The sequence below is a fragment of the Zosterops lateralis genome (genome assembly GCF_965231275.1).
Source record: "Zosterops lateralis genome assembly, chromosome: 2".
Classification (NCBI taxonomy): domain Eukaryota; kingdom Metazoa; phylum Chordata; class Aves; order Passeriformes; family Zosteropidae; genus Zosterops; species Zosterops lateralis.
Window position 1 is genome coordinate 2,549,135 of NC_139763.1, and position 21,576 is coordinate 2,570,710.

Sequence of the window (21,576 nt, forward strand, 5' to 3'; positions counted from 1 at the left end):
CTCCCGCCCCTGAGGCGGGGCTGCCCCGCCATCTTAGGGGCGTCCCCATCTTTCCCTTCCCTGCAGTTTTCCAGTGTTTGTGTTTGGCTGATAACGCGGCCTGTCCTCTCTGTGTGGAGCTGAGGGAAGAGAGAGAGGTGCCCGCGGTGCTGGAGGTGGGTGCTGGGTGTCCCCCTGGACTTTTTCACCCTCATTTCTCCCCTGAGGGTGTCGGGGTTTATGGCGGCCCCGGGTTCCCTCACCGTGAGGGGGGATAGAGGGAGACTTGGGGTGTTCCTGTGCCTGGGGACTCACTCTGCAGATTCTTAGAGTGTTATAACCTCGCTGTATGCCTGGATTACGAGTAAATTTGGGAGAGAGATGGTAATGATGCCCAAAAGGGAATAAACCTAGAGTTAAAAGTTGCTTTTATGAGGGAAATGCAGCTTTTAGAAGAACAACAAGGCGGGTTTTCTGATGTGTTACACAACCAGCCATTGTAGTCAGCCTGTGTGGTCTGCTGTTTTCCTCCCAAAAGGCTGTAATTGCTCCTCCTGTCTGGCACTAGAAGATAAAGCAACTCCATCCTCTTTTTTTTTCATATTTTGGGACCTTAAAGATCACCCAGTTCCAACCCTTGCCATGGACAGCGATACCTTGCACTAGATGAGGTTGCTCAGGTTTTGAACCTGAGGTTTTCAGCGGAAATTGAGCTGAACCAATTGAATAAAAAGTCTTTCTGTGAGGTCTAAGTGCAGAAAAGCTTACTCCTACAAAAATTTAATTTAATACTAAAGATTAATCAGAGACATTTTTTAGTCGAGACATTTTCTTTTCACCCATCGTGGGTTGGCTTTTCTTTTCTAAAGAACTTTTAACACGAGATTTCTCTGTGAATACCTCGTGCTGCCTTAAGGAATTTACACGGATCTTGCACAGGAACGTAGTTACGTGTAATCCAAGGTGGAATTTGAAATAGTATTTTAAAGAAAAAAAAAAAAAAAAAAGGAACAAAAAAACAACAGTTGCCCAATGAGTCTGTGGACTCCTGGACACTGCTGGAAATATTCAAGGCCAGATTGGACAGGGCTTGGAGCAACCAGGGATAGTGGAATTTGTCCATGACAATGAAAAGATCTTTAAGGTCCCTTCCAACCCAAACCATGCCACAATCCTAATTCCTTTCCAAGCAGGGTTTTGTCTGTCTGGGTGAACTTCTCTTTGCTGTTTGCAGTTCCCGTGACGTCGGCTCGCCTTCCCAGGGGACGATGTCCAACGTGCCGGTGGCCGTGGTGACGGGCTCCAACAAAGGCATTGGCTTGGCCATCGTCAGGGCCCTGTGCAAACAATTCCCAGGGGATGTGTACCTGACCTCCAGGGATCCAGACCGTGGCCAGGCTGCCGTGGCACAGCTCCAGCAGGAAGGGCTGAAGCCTCTGTTCCACCAGCTGGACATCGATGACCCGCAGAGCATCCGAGCGCTGCGGGATTTCCTCAAGGAGAAGTATGGAGGGCTCAACGTGCTGGTCAACAACGCTGGCATCGCTTTCAAAGGTGGGGAGTGATCCCTTGGGATGGTTCTGTGTGCTGGGGAGGGCAGTGGGTGCATCCAGCACTTCTGTGTTTTTGTTTGGGCAAAATTCCCGTCTCAAGTGTGGTGTGAGGACAGTGTGCCAGGTTGGACACCAGGAGGAGTTTCTTCTGGAAAAGGATAGTCAGGCTGGCATGTGGAAAGACTAAAACTCAGAGACAGAGTGGGTTTTAAAGTAGGTATGTGATTTATTCAGGTTAAAGTAGGTTTGTGATTTATTCAGTGCTGGGCGCTGCATTTTGACAAAAAATTGACAATAGAATTTGACATGGTCCTGATAATTAATTAATTGTTCTGCTAAAGTGAGATTCATCCCAATAGGTGTGGGTGATAACTTGTGATATATTGTATTGTCAGACTTAACTGGCTGGTGGGACACAACTAGTGCTGAATACAATAAGTCACACCCTAAAATCTTAACCAAGTTACAAATACAGAGGTTGGGATGATTCTTGCTAAGCAAAATTACATTATCCTTGTCTATTTCTATAAAAGCACAGGCAGTCCTTCAACATACACAACCCTGACCAATATATACAAGTATCAGTAGGAAAGGCTCCTTCACTTCCTTCTCTTCTAATTGTGGTTGATTGCAGCCACAATTGTGCCTGCATACAGCTCAAAGACACATTACTCTGAGCCATACCAAGTGTGTCTATGATTAATTTATGGTGTTGGTCCTCTCCTTTTTCCCAATTTGGCAACACTTTTGAAACCTGCCACTGACTAGTTCCAACTGTAAGGGTTGTTTTAATTTAGTGAGATCACTTGTTGCAGTGGCCAATTTATTTGTTAATATTTATGGGCTCAGCTGTGGCATTTATTTGAAATTTGAAGGAGAGCCCAATAGTATCATGAGCCCACAGACAGACCACCTGAACAGTCTGTACTAATGTAAAATTATACCAGCAGTCCAATTCTCTGGAACTACTACAAACCTGCAGGTGTTTGTGTGTGGGAGTGGTTGAAGCACTAATTAGGATTGCTTTTTTATGAGCAGTTCCATTCACCATTCGACATCCTATCCTGATTTCCTCTCCTCTAATCCCTCGGAGTGACCACACCCTTTGTTTTTGCCACTCTTGCCTTTTATAGACTTGGTTTTCGTGCATCACCACAGTTGATAGGTTTAAACCTTTTATATCAGAATATTTTCCCATGGATCCAGTGTACCGAGTGAAGGCTTGGGACCAAGGCCACTCAGCATTGTCCTGGCTGGAGGTATTTCCCAGCTCTTGGATTGTGATTATGATCATAAACCAAACAGTTTTCTCAATTAAGTTCTTGCAGCTTAGATTACGAAACATTCCCAACCAGAATGTTCTTTTTTTATTGGAGTGAATTTTAGCTTCAGTCCTTTATCACCCGATGTTACTCTCCAAGGGGCCTCAGGAGCTTTCTTTACTCAGGAGTGGTGAATCCAGGCCTTCTGCTCTTGGGTCTTAATCCCAGTGAAAGTGATGAGAAGCACTTGGAAAGGTCCTTCCCATGCAGCTCCAGGGTCTTTTCTGTAAGAGACTTGACACACACATAATGCCCAGGCTGTTTGTCATGCTCTGACTTCCAGCCACATGTTTTTCAATCTCTCTGAGTTGTTTTACCTAAGGCTGCCCTACAAGCAGTCAACCTTTCTTCCCCAGTTTGGGGTGGATATCCCTTTCTGCACACCACAAGTTTCCTCCTGATATCTCTCATAGATTGCCCTAAAAATAAATTTACCAGCTGCTGTATCCCTATCTTGGATTCAGGATTTAATGGTGTGTGGTGGCACATCGTGTTTCTCAGGAGATGTAGAAACTCAGGAGGAGTTTTGGAGGGAGTCTGCTGAAATTGCATACAAAGCTGACCAATTTATAGTTCCATCCCCTTTGCTACCCCATTCTTGATAATTTTGTATTTTTACTAATTGCCCTTCATTATTTGGATTCCAGCCTGGATCCTGGAGAGGAAAAACATCCTTAACACCCTCTTGTGTTGTCCTGCAAATGTTTCCTGCTGAATCCCCTGCTGTTTTCAAAACTAACTGTTTTTCCACCTCTGTTAACTCCTCCAACAATAACTGGAGATCACATCAGTCTGAATTATGCTGCTTAATCATATATCTTAACCTTTTAGCTGTTCCTGTTGAGTCAGTCCTATAATTCTTGGCAACTTTTTCCCAGTCAGTTGTAGAGAAAGGGACTTAACGCTGTTTCTCTCCTGGGTCTCACTGCTTCCCTTAAAGGGACTTGTGTTACTTCCCTTGTTTGTTTTCAAGTCTGAGATTCTTGAGGACTGCTCATGCTCATGGAAGGTTCCTCCTCATCACTATCACTGTCAGGCAGTGGGGGATACAATGTTGTTTGTAACTCAGGGCTGTGTGGAGGAGCAGAGGATCCAGCTTGTCTCCCTTCCAAGGGAGCTGAATCTGCTCCTCCCCTTCATCCCCTTTGCCCCTCAGGGAGTGGCTCAGATAAATCAGTAACTCTGGTGTTTGTGCCTCTGCTTGGTCAACATTGTCACGATTTGTGCAAGGTTGGTTTATTGAGCAGCTACAACATCGTTTGGGCTGCTTTCTATTAGCTTTTTTTGGTTTTATTTTATTTTTATTTTCCTTTTCAAGGGCTAATACCTGGGGATTGGAGGGGGCTCTCATCCCACAATCCCTCTGCCATTCAGGGTGATTTTGGAGGGAGAAAAACATCAAAAACTTCAGACCAGTTTCCCTCACGTCTGAGGAAAAACATAAACTGCAATAGAACATTATATTCTAAAGTCCAGGTCAGTGGCCATCAGGTTTTATTGTCTAGCCAATATAAGGGCCACCAGTGTGTGCAGTACTTCACAAGGATGTGTTTGGACTCTGAATTATAGAATCACACAATGTGCAGGTTGGAAGAGACCTCCAAGATCAGAGTCCAACCCAACCCTAACACCTCAACTGAACCCTGGCCCCGAGTGCCACATCCAGTCTGCTTTAAACACATCCAGGCATGGTGACTCCACCACCTTCCTGGGCAGACTATTCCAGTACTTTATCACCCTTTCTGTAAAAAAACTTTATCCTGATATCCGGCCTATATTTCCCTTGGCACAGCCTGAGACTGTGTCCTGTTGTTCTGTCAGTGCTGCCTGGAGGGAGAGACCAACCCCAGCTGAGCACAGGCACCTTTCAGGGAGTTGTAGAGAGTGATGAGGTCACCTCTGAGTCTCCTTTTCTCCAGGATAAACACCCCCAGCTCCCTCAGTCATTCTTCATCTGGTTTGTTTTCCAAGCCCTTCACCAGCTTTGTTGCCTCCTCTGGACACGTTCAAGTGTCTCAATGTCCATCCTAAACTGAGGGGCCAGAACTGGACACAGCACTCAATGTCCATCCTGAACTGAACACAGCACTCAATGTCCATCTAGAACTGGACACAGCACTCAATGTCCATCCTGAACTGGACACAGCACTCAATGTCCATCCTGAACTGAGGAGCCAGAACTGGACACAGCACTCAAGGTGTTGCACCTCTGTACCTCTGAGCCTGCAATCTCCTTCCAGTGAACTAGAACTTGCCCTAGGGATCTCTTTACTCTCTCCCACTCCCATTATTTCTTTCTTCTGTTTTGTTTCCATCCCAATCTCTTCTCACACTCTCATACAGTCTTTTCCCAATTGTTTTCTTTTACACTCCAAATCTCTGGGACTACATGTGATCTCCCACAAAAGTACTCTAAAATCTCTGGTTCAGGGTCCTCTTCACTCTGTCCCCCACACTGAGAACAAACACTTTGTTTTCTACTCAAGAATAACACCACTGTTCTCCACAGGACCCACACTTAACCAACACCCAGGCTAGATGTGCCCTTGCTCACATAAACAGATTGTCCCACTCCTTCTGTTCATCTGGATGTTCAGATCTTATTGGGCAGGCTGCTTTTAATTTCATGCAACCACATTCCCTGCGAAAGTCTTCTATAGTCCTAAATAAACCCTCTGGTGTCCCCCCTTGTTGGATTATACTCTTTTTTTGACACAGAGATGGGGCGACTGAGAGGTGTTTTAAAAACTTCTATTTTCAGTCTCATGTGGTGGGTGAGACAGTACAGATGTTACAATTCACACCATCACAATCAGAAGCCAAATTATTTCTTAATTACAATCCATTATAAGCCTTTCTTCGATTATCAGCTTTTGTTGTTAATGCTTTAAAGATAATTATCTAAATCACCCCTCGTGGGTCTCAATATAATGCCCCCTTCATAGTTCTATTTCTCTAAAGTATCCAGTCTTATTTACAAGGCCATCCTTTGAAACTGGTTTCCAGTTCTGTTTCTCTCTTAACAATGTCCGTCCTATTCCATGACATTTCTAAATTGGCATTTCTAATTCGGCATTTCTTATCTCGAGGTTTGCACACAGATGCTCATTGTGTGAGCCCTCTGCCAGGCTTTGGGAATTCTCTACAATTCCATTTCCCACGTTCCCTTATCACAAACTCCCAAGGGTCGAGCCCAAACCTCTGGGGAGAGGGAGCCCTTCCAGTCATCTCGTCAGGGGTAAAATTGTCACCATTGTCACCAAGGCACGCTCAACAAAAGGCAAAACTATTGAGACAAACAGCACTAACCTAGAGCAGCATTGATCACACAAACCCTCAAGGCAATACTCACGAACAAAAGCATTAAAAACAAACAACAGTAACTAAAAAAAAAGGCACTTTATCAAATAAATCCTAAAGGAAATACAACAAACAATCCCTATAGAAAGTAAATCACAAAAAACCCTTAGGAGCAGAACTCCTGGCCAGCCACACTAAACAAACCCTTAAACAACATGTGGTAAAAGAAAAGGTGGAAAGTATAAATGCAAAGAGTTCCTTCATGCACACGGTAAGGAAGGAATATATGTATCTATAAAAGGGGTAATTTGATGTAATTAAAACTTTCGACACAGGATGCCGGTATCACCTCAAACCCACGGTCACCTCACACGAGTTTTTCGGGCGCTCACAGAACCAAACACAAAACACATCCGAACTTTTAAAAACTCACACACACAACCAAATAAAACAGGAATTCTCTCCATTCACCCCCAGAACCTCTAGGGCCGATCCACGACCAGCAAACCCTTCCCTGCTCCTTTCCCTCGGTCGGCGCTTCCTCCTGCTGCCCGCAGGTTTGACCCAGCAGTTTCTTTTAAGTCCAAACCCACCAAGAAACTTCTTGTGCTCTCAGACATCTCTGGCTTATCAGTGATCTCTACCGGACCCCTTTTAAAGAAATGCATACCTTTTATCGGCTGTTCAGGAGGTCGGTGAGTGAGCGACCCGAGGAGGGGAATTCCTGCGGGAAAATCCCGGGAGTGCCTTAGGGAGTCCTCCCCTCACTCGGTGCTATGACTGGGCAGAGAATGTTCGCTCCTGGTCGCCAAAACGACATGTGGAAATACTCTAAAACTCTGAGACAAAGAGAGTTTTAGAAAGACTCTAAAACTCAGAGACAGAGTGAGTTTTAAAGCAGGAATGCAATTTATTCAGTGCCAGGCGTCATGAGGGATGGCGCGGCCCACTCACATTCTCCTTTAACCTCTAGAATGTTACACATATGCATCGAGTTTCGCAAAACACAGTTGCATATTCATTCCTTGGCTCCTCCTCTGTCTGATTCATATGTTAATTGTCTTGTCGGTCCTTTGAGCCCGTAGTAGTTGTCTCTGGTCGTTTCCGGGGGTCTCAGAGATAAAGAAAAAGTCTTGCTCAGAGATGAACTCCTGATCTTGCTGCCTTGTTCATGCCAACTGATCCTCAAGATTTAAAGCCAGGTTTATCTGGTCCTGGGCTATCTCAGGATCTCTGGTAATCTTGTTTTTCTTGCCTTTTGTTCTGGTCAGCATTTCTGTGATTAATACCCTGTAGTTTCCAATCTCATGTTTTTCAAGGCCTTGGAAGGGACCTGAGGGAGGTTTGGAGGTGTCCAAGGAAGGGCTGGAGGTGACACTCAGTGCTCTGGGCTGGGGACAAGGTGGGAACAGCTTGGCCTCAATGGGCTGGAAGAGCTTTTCTAGCCATAATAATTTCAGGATTTTGTAAACAGGCTTCCCTGGAGGATTGTGTGTTTGCACCACATGGAAATGTTGAGGCACACAGGGTGGGTGAGCTGGGTTGGATTAATTGCCTCAGGGCCAGGGGAGCCCATCTCCATTGGGAATATCAGCCCTGTGCCTCAGGGAGCTGTGTCTTCTCTCTTCTCCACCCCCATGCTTTGTTCTGTGTGTTATCTGGGATTCCAGCTGATACTACTATGGATATTATATGCCTTATCTGGGATTCCAGCTGATAACAAAGCACCTTTTTCCCTGGGTGAGTTTTGCTGTCTCAGACTCTCTCAGTCCATTCAGTCGCCTCTAAACCAGTTCACTCCAATCCTGCTGTGCTGAGCAAGAATTTAACCCCTTTCACCTCCCAGTGGGCAGAAAAGCAGGGAAAGTGAGAAAGACACAGCAGTCTCAAGGTGGAAGGATTAATTTGTATGAAATCCAGAATCATGTTAGCTCCAGACAGAGCAAATGACAAATCTGACTGGTGGTTTATGGAGGGGATTGTGCCCTGCTCAGGTGAGGCCCCAGCTCTGGAATTCCCAGCCCAGGGAGGACGTGGAGCTGCAGGAGAGAGCCCAGAGGAGGCTCCAGGATGAGCAGAGGGATGGAGCAGCTCTGCTGGGAGGAAAGGCTGGCACAGCTGGGATTGTTCAGCCTGGACAGGAGAAGCTTTGGGCTCGTTGAGACCTTCCAAGGGGAAATTATTTCACACTGACATGGAGCAGGGAGCTTCTCATGGAGTGGGAGTGCAGTGATGATGTTCTGAAGCTCAGTGACTCTTCTGCCTGTTACTTTAAGGAAAATTGCTCAAGATCAGCTCATTAGGAGGCAACTCTTAGTAGAATTGTCTGAGCTTCAGGATGTGCTCAGGAAAGGTTCCAGCAGCAGTTAAAATATCACTTCCAGATGTTGAGCCTTGATTTTCCTCAAGCTGACAACAGCTGAGTCAGCAGGAGGTCCCACAATTTGTGATGTTCTAAAGGAGCCTCTTGGAGCTGTTGCTGTGAGTATCAAGCACAGAGGGTGTAACATCTGTGTAAGAACTTGCTGTGACTCTTCTCTCATGGTTTTAATTCTTGTTTCCCAGGTTGGTATTTCTACCCAAGCTTGCTTCTTGCCTCACCACGTTTCTGCTGCCATCCCAGAATTTATATTTTCCTTTCCTAGTTGCAGCATTATGTGCTATTGCACTCCATCAAAGATTAAATTTGCCACTGAAAGTTTTGTTATTTTGCTTTTGTGCTGCATTTGTCCAGCAAAGTCTTTAATCCAGAAAAAACTTCCTGTACCAAATGGTGGTGGAGTTGTTGTTGTCTTCTGGATGAGCCTCTGTGGGAAGAGTTGTCTGATAAAGCTTCTTAAATCAGAGAAGTTCAGGATGTTACAATATATTATGAGTGGGGTGTGGAGTGTGAGGAAGTTCTGTCTCACAAGGAAGGGAGGATGTGGATGCAGGAGTTTGGGGTTCTGTAGGATTTTAGTTCTCCCCCCTGGCCATGGGTCATGATCTGGCTTCATGTGTGAGATTGAAATGCAAGTGAGTGATTTACAAACGAGTTTGGGTCATTAAATGTGCTTTGCAATAAAAAAAAAATAGATCAAATAATGACTTGTTACAATTTCTCTTTTGAATTCTCCTGGATTTGGAGACAAGTGAGCAGGTCTGTGCAGGTGTCTCCAGGAGCCTGGAGCAGCAGAGGAGCAAAGCTGAGACTTGAACTCTTGTTTTCCCTCCAAGGGGGATGCAGAGGGCAGGATTTACTGCTGAGCCCTCAGCAATCCCACCCCACGTGTGGTGGTGCTGAGCTCTCACTTGTGTGTGGTGAAATCATCCCCTTCCAGAGCAGTTTCCTTACCTCAGCCACATTTCTCTTGTGTCAGCACAGATCCCTCACCTCAGGGGGGATTTGTGACACAAATATTGCTCAGTTTTGGGAGTGCTTGAGGATTTTTATTCCTTAGTTTGTTCAAACTGCACCAAATCCTGCCTCTGCCTTCTTTTCTTACATTTTTAAATTTTCTAAAAAATTAAAAATTTTTTAATTTCTATTTTCTAATTATTAAAAACAGCAACTAAATTAAACTTTAGGAGTTTGGTAACTTCTGTTCAAACAGTGTTACAATTCTAATTTTTTGTTATTTTTTTTTTCCTTTCCTACCTGTCATGACCAGTCAATGACACTGCTCCATTTGCAGTCCAAGCTGAGGTCACACTGAAAACAAACTTTTTTGGAACCAGGAATGTTTGCACAGAATTGCTGCCTCTTATAAAGCCTTATGGTAAGTGGAACATTAAAACTAGACAAAGAGTTTTGGGTTTGAATTTTAACCTTTTTAAATGGGAAATCCTGTCCAGTCTCAGGCACTGCACCAATGTTTCAGAGTTTAATGTGATGCTGAGATGTGTTCACTGCTAGAAATGAAATGTAGTCTCTCCTAATATTTAAACACATCAAGGTTTTCAAGAAAGAAAGAATCAAGTAGGTGAAAACCAAGTTTTTATTTCCTGGGGGAAAAGGGCAAAACAGAGTGAGTGAATTTTGGAGAGGGGAAACAGTGCTAAAGTTGCAGTCCAGTCCTCCTGTGCCACACTGAAGGATGACTGTTAATAAAGTCATTAACAAGATTAATTTCTGTGGCTTTTAAGATTAAATTCACCACCAGAATGGCTGTGAAGTAGCAGGAAGGAAGGGAAACAGTGAAACATAATTTTGGAGCTGATGAGTGATTTACTATTCAGCTGACTTGTTCCTCTTACTGCAGTGCTGGGAGATAAATCCTTCCATTTGTAAATCCCCAGGTATTATTTCTGATGTAGTAAAAATGGACCTGCTGATTGTGAAGTTGTTCCCTGGAGGTTTGTCTGAAACTTCGGCAGGTTTAAATTACCTTAAATCGCCTCTCATGGTATTTACTAGTTAATCTGATTTTCTGAGGAGCTCTGCAAGTCAACCCACCTAAAATAAATATCTAAAATAAATACCACAAATATTTTACAGATATTCAGCTTAGGAGTGAACCCAGAACTGCAGAGCAGCCCCAGTTCAGTATCAACAACTGAGAGAAAGAGATGGGAAGACTGACTGTGGTCAGAATTCATTTTTACTGTGATTTCCAAATGCTTATATGTTGTTCTAGGAAGGCTAATAATTTTTAACTACAATCACACAAACAAACTTGTACATTTTACATTTTACAACATCTCTTACTTGCAGAGATTGATTCAATCTTCTTTTCCTGTCACCAGTCTTGATCCAATCATCAAAACTGTTTGTTCTTGCCAAGGTGTGTTGGTTATCAAACTGGTTATGCTGATTAAACTCACAGTACCCTCTGTGCTGTGCCCACGAGTGTGGTCTGAAAAAGAGTGAAAATAATGAGCTTTTATGCTGTTTTCAGGTCGTGTGGTGAATGTGTCCAGCATGGTGAGCAACTCAGCCCTGAAGGGCTGCAGCCCAGAGCTGCAGCAGAAATTCCGCAGCGACACCATAACCGAGGAGGAGCTGGTGCAGCTCATGACCAAATTCGTGGAGGACACCAAGAAAAACATCCACCAGAAGGAGGGTTGGCCAAACACTGCCTATGGAGTGTCCAAAATCGGGGTCACTGTGCTCTCCAGGATCCAGGCCCGCCTGCTGAACGAGCAGAGGAAAGGGGATCACATCCTCCTCAACGCCTGCTGCCCTGGCTGGGTCAGGACAGACATGGCAGGGCCCAAAGCCACCAAGTCCCCAGAGGAGGGGGCTGAGACCCCTGTTTATTTGGCCCTTTTGCCTTCCAGTGCTGATGCTCCTCATGGCCAGTTTGTCAGTGATAAAACTGTCAGACCCTGGTGAGCTCAGGGAGGTTGGGGGAGGAAAAGGGGCTTGAGCTCCTTTTCCTGATTCCACTCCCAATTCAATAATTTCCAGCCTTTTCCCTCTCCCCTGGGGTGGATCATGGACTGAGGGTGCAGGTGCCTTATCTCTCATCACATCAGATTTTTCCAGAGCTGTTCTGGAGGTTGCACAGGGTTTTCTAAAGAGGATTTGGGTTGTTTTAGTGCTGCTGTGATCTGTCTGCGGGAGAAATATCAGAATCATTGTTGGATAGACATTCCTTACTATCAGAACTAAATGGGATTAGGTGAAAATAAAAATAGCACTCATCCACCATTTACAACCAGTTAGTGTTATTAATATATCAATAAATAATTACTGATTTATATTCTGGCACTAAAAACTTGCAAAGTTGGGAAAGATATTTTTGTTTTCTGCAGCTGAGGTTGTGATGTCTGCACTGGATACAGAGAAAATAAACTACAGATCTGACACAGCCAAGTGTTCCTCAGTTCTTTTATTACACAGCCAGAATTTTCCTCAATAAAATCTGAATTTAGTGCTCTCCACATAGCCAAGAAGAGCTGTAAGTGATGTGGAGAGCTCTACATTTGTTTCAATGGTGCTTTTTGCCTTTCAGAGTTGAAAAATTGCCTCTTCTGAGGCTGAAGGAGCTGGAAACAATTGCCCATAAAGCTGTTGTTAGTAATGACAAATCAATAATGGGCTTGTTAATTGTTAATCAGGACTCAGGTGATGCTGACTCGGCTTTGACATTGGCCCAGAACAGGTTGGGTTGAGAAGCCTTGGAAATAAATATTGTGGGAATTATTAATTGTTTATCAGCACAGAACAAAGGGCTGGTTATAAATTGATTTTTAAAGCATTGTTTTTGTGAAGAATTACCTCATCAGTCATGCCCCAGAGCTCCTTGAAGGGAAGGCCAAAAGTTTTCTGAGAAGAAAAAAAAAAAAAAAAAGAAAACTCAGAGGCCTTGGGTTTTAGAGGAAAAAAATTCCAAAATCTGTGTAAAGTTTTGGCTGCTGCACTGTAACTCAACCCTCCTGATGTGCCACAGAGAAAAAACAGTTTGTGTGTGTGTCCTTCCACCTGTGCTGCTGGGATCCCTGGATTTAGTCAGAGCTTTAAGAGACTTAATCCTAATTCTTCATCCCTCAAGTGCTGCCTGAGTCACTGAGCTTCAAAAGCTCTGTGTCCATCTGTGGGACATCTCCAAACATTCCAAACACACCTTTGGCCTCTTTTTTTGGTGCAAGGACCAGACTGAAAGAATCCTAGCTGGAATATTGCTAAATATAAATTAGTTTTTAATTATTCCCTGGGATTTAGAAAGCTCCTGCTTAAGTGGAATTCAGGATCTGCTTTGGTGGTTTGGGTTTTGTTTTAACTTCACCCAAATTCTAGGTTTGCAGGTTTTACAAAAGGTGTTAAACTCACCCTGGAGTGGGTTGTGTTTTTTTGTTTGTTTGGGGTTTTTTTGGGGTTATAAAACTTTGTGTAGATCCCAGCCTGGAGAAGAGAAGGCTCTGGGGTGACCTCAAAACAGATTTTCAGTCCCTAAAGGAGCTACAGGGGAGCTGGAGAGGGATTTTCCACAGGGCCAGGGAGTCAAAACAAGGAATGGCCTGGATTGGGAAAAGAGCAGGTTTGGGTTGGATATTGAGGAGAAATTCTTTATGTGAGGGTGGCAAAGGTTGTCCAGAGAGATTCTAAATTCCCTATAAATTCCCCATCCCTGGCAGTGTCCAAGGCCAGGCTGGACCTTGGGATAGTGGAAGGTCCCTGCCCACGGCAGGAGGATGGAATTAAATGATCTTTAAGATCCCTTCCATCCCAAACCCTTCTGTGCATTTCAAATTCCTAAATTAAGCTCTTTTATTAAACCATCTCCCTCTGTGTCAGGGCGAGAAAACAAAGTCTCTGCAGAGTCACTGTCATTCCTCATGGAATTGTTAATCCTAAACAACTTCCCATGGGATGAGCAGAAGGAAGGACAAGGCACAGAGGTTTTTATCCACTTTTGTAGCTGTGCTGGGGGATTCAGGAGAGGAAAAGCAGCAGTTGGAGGTGGAAATAAGAAGCAGAACATGTCAGGAAAGAGTTTCCCTGGGAGAGGAAATGTGCCCTGGGAGGGGGCTGAGTGCCAGGACAGGGCTCTGCACAGAACTTCCATTGTCCAACCCAAATCTATCAATTATTTATTTCCTTTCTCTTTTATTTTTTTATTTTTTAGCTGCTTCCCCCTCTTCTCTGCCAGGTCTGCTGTGTGGGAATTGTTGCTCTCAAATTCTCGTGCTGAGTGTGAGGTTTAAAGGTGAGGAAGGGATGAAATAATAATGAAATAATCATGGGCTGTTGTACAACATTTCTCCACATGATTTATTGGGTTTTTTTCATGCCATGTCACCACTCACTGGAGGAAAACCCACAGAAGGGACCTCAAAGATCATCCAGCTTAACCCCCCTGAGAGAATAATTGGAAAACATCCTAAGAAATGCACCTAAGAAATAAAATTTATGTATTTTAGGATATAAACATCATGTCTTAAGGAAATAATCCAAAATACAAATTCTTTGCTCAGTCAGGGATGTGCTTAGAAGCTCTGAGCAGCATTTCCAAGAAGAATTCTAAAATTTAGAGATTGGTGGCATTGAAGTTTAGGAAGGTTCAAATTCCTAAAATATAGATAGGAAAGGAAAGGAAAGGAAAGGAAAGGAAAGGAAAGGAAAGGAAAGGAAAGGAAAGGAAAGGAAAGGAAAGGAAAGGAAAGGAAAGGAAAGAGAAAAAAAGAAAAAAAACCCTTGTAGTAATGTATTTATTGTACCTAATTAATGTAACTTATTATTTAATGTGTTACTTAACACTGAATGCAATCAGGGGTCATTGCTGTAACAGTATCCACCCAAATCTGAACAGTTTCTCTTCTCTCACCTTGAATAACTAAATAAATGCGTTTTCCTTGATTTTTTTTCCCAGTTGCTTTAAACAACCAGGGGAAAAAAAAAAAAAAAAAAAAAAAAAAAAAAAAAAAAAAAAAAAAAAAAAAGAGGAAAAAGGGGAAAGGGGAAGAGAGGAAGGAATAAAGAAAAAGAAAGGAAGAGAAACTAAGGTTAAATAATACATTTCCACAGTCCATGAATCGCTGTCGGGCACGATCCTGTATTTTACATCCCACAGACATTTTGATTTTGTTGGGTTTGTTTGTTCCTTGGCTTTGCTGCCGCAGGACTAAAACTCCTCCATCCCTTTTGGCTCCTCACACCGAGCCCTCTGTAAATGCCACATCTTAAAAAACATAAAAAATGTCCCAAACCCGCTTTTTTTTTTTTTTTTTTTTTTTTTTTTTTTTCCTCCTTCTCTCAGTGTATCCCGGAGCTCTCATGGTGCTTCCTGGGTTTCTCCTGGTGTATCCTGGACCTCTCCCGGTGCATCCCAGGGATTCTCTCAGTGTATCCCGGAGCTCTCATGGTGCTTCCCAGGGATTCTTTCAGTGTATCCAGGAGCTTTCCCGGTGCATCCCAGGGTTTTTCCCGGTGCATCCAGGAGTTCTCCCGGTGCATCCCAGGGATTCTCTCAGTGTATCCTGGAGTTCTCCCGGTGCATCCCAGGGTTATCCTGGTGCATCCCAAGGTTCTTCCAGTGTATCCCGGAGCTTTCCTGATGTACCCCAGGGTTCTCCCAGTGCTTCATGGAGCTCTCCCGGTGCATCCCAGGGATTCTCTCAGTGTATCCTGGAGCTCTCCCGGTGCATCCCAGGGATTCTCTCAGTGTATCCTGGAGCTCTCCCGGTGCATCCCAGGGATTCTCTCAGTGTATCCAGGAGTTCTCCCGGTGCATCCCAGGGATTCTCTCAGTGTATCCAGGAGTTCTCCCGGTGCATCCCAGGGATTCTTTCAGTGTATCCAGGAGCTTTCCCGGTGTATCCTGGGGCTATCCCGGTGCATCCCAGGGATTCTTTCATGTATCCAGGAGCTCTGCCGATGTATCCAAGAGCTCTCCTGATGCATCCCAGGGCTGTCCCGGTGCATCCCGGGGCTCTCCCAGTACTTCATGGACCTCTCCCGGTGTATCCTGGGGTTCTCCCAGTGTATCCCGGAGCTCTCCCGGTGTATCCAAGAGCTCTCTCGGTGCTTCCTGGGCTTCTCCTGGTGCATCCCAAGGTTCTCCCGGTGTCTCCCAGTGGTGAACACAGAGCCGCCGTTCCCGCCCGCGCCGCCAGAGGGCGCTGATCTCCCGGCCCCGCCCCTCGGGTTGTACCATCCCCACAATGGGGGGAGGCGGGTAACGCTGTGCGGGCCCTGGTGGGACACGACAGCGGTAACACCGGCAGGGAGGCGACAGCGACAGCGCCAGCGCCTGACAACCACAGCGGGTGACAAACACCGGCGACACCTCGCCTTGTAGGGGAACAGCCGGAGCGCGATGCTTGGGGCTCCCCCCGCGCGGCGCTCGGTGGTGCGGCCCCTCTGCGGGGCCTGGCGGGGGCGGATTTCCATAGGGCCGGGATTCCATAGGGCCGGTTCTCCATAGGGCTGGTTCTCCATAGGGCTGGGATTCCATAGGACCAGGCTTTCCATGGACACTGAAGGCTTCTATGGGGCCACCCTCCATCGGGCCGGCTCTCCATAAACACCGCAGGAACCGCCGGGGGCCCAGCGCAGGTAACGCGGGGCCGGGGATGGGCTGAGGGGACCCGGCTGAGGGGACGGCGCTGCCTCACACGGGGAATCCCAGAATGGAGGGGTTTGGGAAGGGGATGAGCCGCTCCAAACCCTCCAAGGAGCCTCACCTGGAGCAGGAGAACCCCCAGGTGGGTTTGGAATAGGTTTGGATTGATGGATCCGCGGCATTTCCAGGGAAAGGGCTCGGCCCTGAGGCCGCCGCAGCTCCGCCTTTGGGATCCTGATGGAGCTTCCCCACCTCAGTGTGTTCCATAATTCTCCCATATTCCGTATTTCTCCCATATTCCATTATTCTCCCTGTTCCAGAAGCTCTTCCTCATGCTGAGGTGGAATTTCTCCTTCTCGGCCATCGCTGCCCGTCCCTGGCGGAGGAAGCTGATGAATTGTTATTTACATCAGGGTTTGAGAAGGAAGTTTGTGGCCTGGGATTTGGGTTAACTTCCCCTAAAGGTCACTTTTGTATGGCTTTTTAATTATTTTATACTATAATTTTTCTTCCTGCCTTTGTGTCCAGGCACAAACAAGACCTACCTGCCTTATTTAAATTATTTAAATTATTTGATTTATCAAATAAAAAGCTGACATCTGGCAGGTGAGAACTGCAGGAATATCAATCCACACCAAACCATCGCTTCCATCCGCCTCTCCTGGGTGCAAATCAACTAAATTCCTGGTTTTTCACTGCTTAAAAAAAAATCCAAATTAAATATCTTGGGCACTGCTGTGACCTGTCAGCAAAGCGTGTCTGATTGGAGTGATCCAGACAAATCTCTTCCTCTTGGAAGTGGCAGCAGCTCTGACTTGGCAAAGAACTGCTGGAAAAAACTTCCCGGCTCCTGTTTTTTGTTCTCCAAATAATCCCATAATTAAGATTTTTTTAGGTGAGATGAGGGAAATTGGGTTCTATTTCTTGCCTGGTGTTTAGTTAAGATTGCTCTTTAATTTAATTTTTTTTTTTTTTTTTTGCTGGCGGTATCTCGCAGCTTTTTCCACTTTGTTGGGTTTTATGGATCCCAGATAAATGTAATTCCCTGGTTTTCCTCTGAAAAAAGGAAAATAAAAGAAAGAAAAGAGAAAAGGAAAGAGGAAAGGAAAGAAAAAAGAATAGAAAAAAGGAAAGGAAAAGAAAAGAAAAAAGAATAGAAAAAAAGGAAAAGGAAAAAAATAATAGAAAAAAGGAAAAGGAAAGAAAAAAGAATAGAAAAAAAGGGAAAAGAAAAGAGAAAAAAGAAAAGGAAAAGAAAAAAGAATAGAAAAAAGGAAAAAGAAAAGGAAAAGAAAAAAGAATAGAAAAAAGGAGAAGAAAAGGAAAAGAAAAAAGAATAGAAAAAAGGAGAAGAAAAGGAAAAGAAGAAAGAATAGAAAAAAGGAGAAGAAAAGGAAAAGAAAAAAAGAATAGAAAAAAGGAGAAGGAAAAGAAAAAAGAATAGAAAAGAAGAAAAGAAAAGGAAAAGAAAAAAGAATAGAAAAAGGAAAAGAAAAGAAAAAAGTATAGAAAAAAGAAAAGGAAAAGAAAAAGGAATAGAGAAAAGGAAAAGAGAAAATAATAGAAAAAAGGAAAAGAAAAAAGAATAGAAAAAAAGAAAAGGAAAAGAAAAGAAAAAAGAATAGAAGAAAAGGAAAAATAAAAGGAAAAGAAAAAGAAAAATCCCTCAGGGGATTGCAAAAGTGCCTTAAACCTGCACTTAAAATCCTTTCTGTTTTTTCCATTTCATCCAGCATTTTTGAGAGTTTCCTACCAAACCCCTTCTATTGATGAAGTTAAAGTTATTTATTAGAATATATTTAATATTTTAAAGGGTGTGGAGGATGCCTTGGGTTTATTTTTGTGTCCTAACAGCAGGAGACTGAATGCAGATGCCCTTCAGAAATAAAAAATATTTTGTTCCAGAGCTGTGACTCCTTTTCTTTATCACTGATGCAGCAAGGATTGACCTAAACTGAACATATTTAAACTATTCCAGGAGATTATTTTTTATATTTTCTGACAAAACTGTTGTCAGAGGCAGAAAAGGTGAGAAAGAAGGATTTTTAAGCAGAGAAAATCCAACCTTGCTTGGCTTCTAAACCAGATTTTATTTGAATTTTTAACCTAAATTCCTTTCAAACCACAACACAATCACCTCTGAAGAGCTGATCTTTAAATCTCAAACCCACATGGATATTTTATTGAAATTTAGGGGGGATTATAATGCCTGGTTTGGCTTTTTTTGGCACAACACCTTGTGCTGGAGCATCTGCTGCTGCAGAGCCCTGGGAGCTCCTCCAGCAGGATTCCTGAGCCTTTGGAGAGGGAATAATTCCCATTCCAGGCTCCTGGTGACCTTGCAGAGCTCAGGGGAGGAGTTTGGGAAGGAGTTCCCAACTCCTCAAAGCCCTGGAAGTGCTGGGAGGGAGATTTTGGGATCCTCCCCTTTGTTATTGTGTGTGGAAAGGGAAAAAATGATCCAGAAATAAGAAAAAGTGATCGAAAATCACTTCTATTATTCACTTTTATTTATTAAAATCACTTTTATTTATTAAAATCACTTTTATTTATTATCTCAAGTGTAGCAGAGCTGAAATTTGGGTGATTTTTGTAACTCTTGGCATGTTTAGGAAGGCAAATTCCCAACTCCCAGTCAGTGTTTGGAGAGAGATTTTGGGATCCTCCCCTTTGTTATTGTGAATAGAAAAGGAAAAACCCATTCCAGAAATAAGAAAAAAATAACTGATAATCACTTTTATTAATAATTTTTATTTATTAAAATAATTTTTATTTATTTAAATCACTTTTATGTATTATCTCAAGTGTGGCAGGGCTGAAATTTGAGTGATTTTTGTAACTCCTGGCATGTTCCAGTTCACCAGGAGTTCCCCCCTTGCTATGAGAAGCTGAGATGGATAAATCCAGAAGAGCAGGATTTACATTTAGAAAGGCAAATTCCCAACTTCCCAACTCCCTGTCAGGGCTTGGAGGGAGATTTTGGGATCCTCCCCTTTGTTATTGTGCATAGAAAAGGAAAAAAATGATCCAAAAATAAGAAAAAGTGATCGAAAATCACTTTTATTATTCGCTTTTATTTATTAAAGTAATTTTTATTTATTAAAATCACTTTTATTTATTATCTCAGGTGTGGCAGAGCTGAAATTTGGGTGATTTCTGTAACTCTTTGCATGTTTTAGTTCACCAGGAGTTCCCCCTTGCTATGAGAAGCCGAGATGGATCCAGAGGAGCAGGATTTATGTTTAAGAAGGCAAATTCACAACTTCCAAACTCCCTCTCAGTGCTGGGAGGGAGATTTTGGGATCCTCCCCTTTGTTATTGGGCATGAAAAGGGAAAACACGATTCAAAAATAAGAAAAAGTGATCGAAAATCACTTCTATTATTCACTTTTATTTATTAAAATCACTTTTATTTATTAAAATCACTTTTATTTATTACCTCAGGTGTGGCAGAGCTAAAATTTGGGTGATTTTTGTAACTCTTGGCATGTTTAGGAAGACAAATTCTCAACTCCCTGTCAGTGCTTAGAGGGAGATTTTGGGATCCTCCCCTTTGTTATTGTGCATGGAAAAGGGAAAAACATGTTCCAGAAATAAGAAAAAATGACCGAAAATCACTTTTATTATTTGCTTTTATTTATTAAAATCACTTTTATTTATTAAAATCTCTTTTATTTATTACCTCGAGTGTGGCAAGGCTGAAATTTGGGTGATTTCTGTAACTCTTTCCATGTTTTCAGTTCACCAGGAGATCCCCCCTTGCTATGAGAAGCCGAGATGGATCCAGAGGAGCAGGATTTACTCGGGGATTACAGATACAGGAATTATTCTTCAGCAATTGAAAAAGCTTTGAGGAACTTTGAATCATCCAGTGAATGGGCAGATCTCATCTCTTCCCTTGGCAAACTCAACAAGGTAATAAATAATAATTTTTTTATCATTTATTTATCATGTTTGGGATGTTATGAACTTTTATATCACTTGCAGCACTTGGAAAAAATTGAAAATTGACTCAAGGGAAATAATGGAAGGAGCTGAGTCAGTATTTTTTTTATAAAAATCAGAAATTCTGGTGAAAGCAGCAGAGATTTCCTGAAAATGGTATTTTCTGTCTTTATGCTGCTGAGTTAATTTAATTTTTACATCAAAGAAACCCTCATTCAAAGCAGCTAAAAAGCTTTCCTAGAAAACAGGAAGGGACAAGTTTTAGAATATTTTCTGACTCCAAGTTTTTATTTAAAAATCACATTTATTTGGCTGTTCCTTCTCCTTGGATTTGGGGAAATTTGGTGTCTTTTGGCCATGGACAGAGACAGAAATATTGTTTTGGAACAGGAACTCCACAATTCTGCCTTCACTTCTTCATCATGATTCAGCCTCTCATCAAAATGCTTTTCTCAAAAGGGAAAACATGAAATAAATAAAACAAAATATGAAAAAATAAAATATGACATAAAATTTGGTGTCTTTGGGCCATGGAGTGAGACAGAAATATTGTTTTGGAGCAGGAGTTCCACATTTCTACCTTCACTTCTTCATCATGATTTTGCCTCTCATCAAAAAGGAAAACATAAAATAAATAAAACAAAATATGAAAAAATAAAATATGGAATAAAATTTGGTGTCTTTTGGCCAGGGAGAGAGACAGAAACATTGTTTTGGAGCAGGAGTTCCACATTTCTCTCTTCACTTTTTCATGGTGATTCTGGCTCTCATCAAGAGCCTTCAAAATGTTTTTCTCAAAAGGAAAAACATAAAATAAATAAAATATGAAAAAATAAAATATGGAATAAAATTTGGTGTCTTTTGGCCACGGAGAGAGACAGAAACATTGTTTTGGAGCAGGAGTTCCACATTTCTCTCTTCACTTTTTCATGGTGATTCTGGCTCTCATCAAGAGCCTTCAAAATGTTTTTCTCAAAAGGAAAAACATAAAATAAATAAAATATGAAAAAATAAAATATGAAATAAAATTTGGTGTCTTTTGGCCATGGAGAGAGACAGAAATACTGTTTTGCAACAGGAGTTGCACATTTCTACCTTCATTTTTTCATGGTGATTCTAGTTCTTATCAAGAGTCTTCAAAATGTTTTTCTCAAAAGGAAAACATGAAATAAATCAAATAAAATATGACATAAAATTTGGTGTCTTTTGACCATGGAGAGAGACAGAAATACTGTTTTGCAACAGGAGTTCCACATTTCTCTCTTCACTTTTTCATGGTGATTCTGCCTCTCATCAAAATGTTTTTCTCAAAAGGGAAAATATGAAATAAATAAAACAAAATATGAAATAAAATTTGGTGTCTTTTGGCAATGGAGAGAGACAGAAACATTGTTTTAAAGCAGGAGTTCCACATTTCTCTCTTCACTTTCTCATCGTTATTCTGGTTCTCATCAAGAGCCATCAAAATGTTTTTCTCAAAAGGAAAAACAT

The 21,576-nt window shown here is 42.7% G+C and overlaps 2 protein-coding genes across 2 annotated transcripts in view; both read left to right on the forward strand.

The window, feature by feature from the left end:
• The first annotated feature begins 20 nt into the window (after positions 1-20).
• On the forward strand, positions 21-11,947 carry LOC310906415 (carbonyl reductase [NADPH] 1-like). The gene is made up of 4 exons (XM_083855661.1): positions 21-155; positions 1,214-1,533; positions 9,805-9,912; positions 11,032-11,947. The coding sequence occupies exons 2-4, from the start codon at positions 1,248-1,250 to the stop codon at positions 11,466-11,468; spliced, it is 831 nt and encodes a 276-aa protein (XP_083711787.1). The 5' UTR covers positions 21-155; positions 1,214-1,247; the 3' UTR covers positions 11,469-11,947.
• Positions 11,948-15,975: 4,028 nt separating this feature from the next.
• Positions 15,976-21,576, forward strand: part of DOP1B (DOP1 leucine zipper like protein B) — a 45,347-nt gene continuing 39,746 nt past the window's right edge. The window contains exons 1-2 of the mRNA XM_083854469.1: positions 15,976-16,133; positions 19,881-20,055. Of these exons, the coding sequence (XP_083710595.1) occupies positions 19,918-20,055 (138 nt within the window). The 5' untranslated portion in view covers positions 15,976-16,133; positions 19,881-19,917. The remainder of the gene's footprint in view (positions 16,134-19,880; positions 20,056-21,576) is intronic.

Coding starts and splice junctions, on each gene's coding strand:
- LOC310906415 (XM_083855661.1), top strand. CDS start 1,248: ATGTCCAACGTGCCGGTGGCCGTGGTGACGGGCTCCAACAAAGGCATT. Junction 1,534..9,804: donor CGCTGGCATCGCTTTCAAAG/GTGGGGAGTGAT, acceptor TGTCATGACCAG/TCAATGACACTGCTCCATTT. Junction 9,913..11,031: donor GCCTCTTATAAAGCCTTATG/GTAAGTGGAACA, acceptor TGCTGTTTTCAG/GTCGTGTGGTGAATGTGTCC.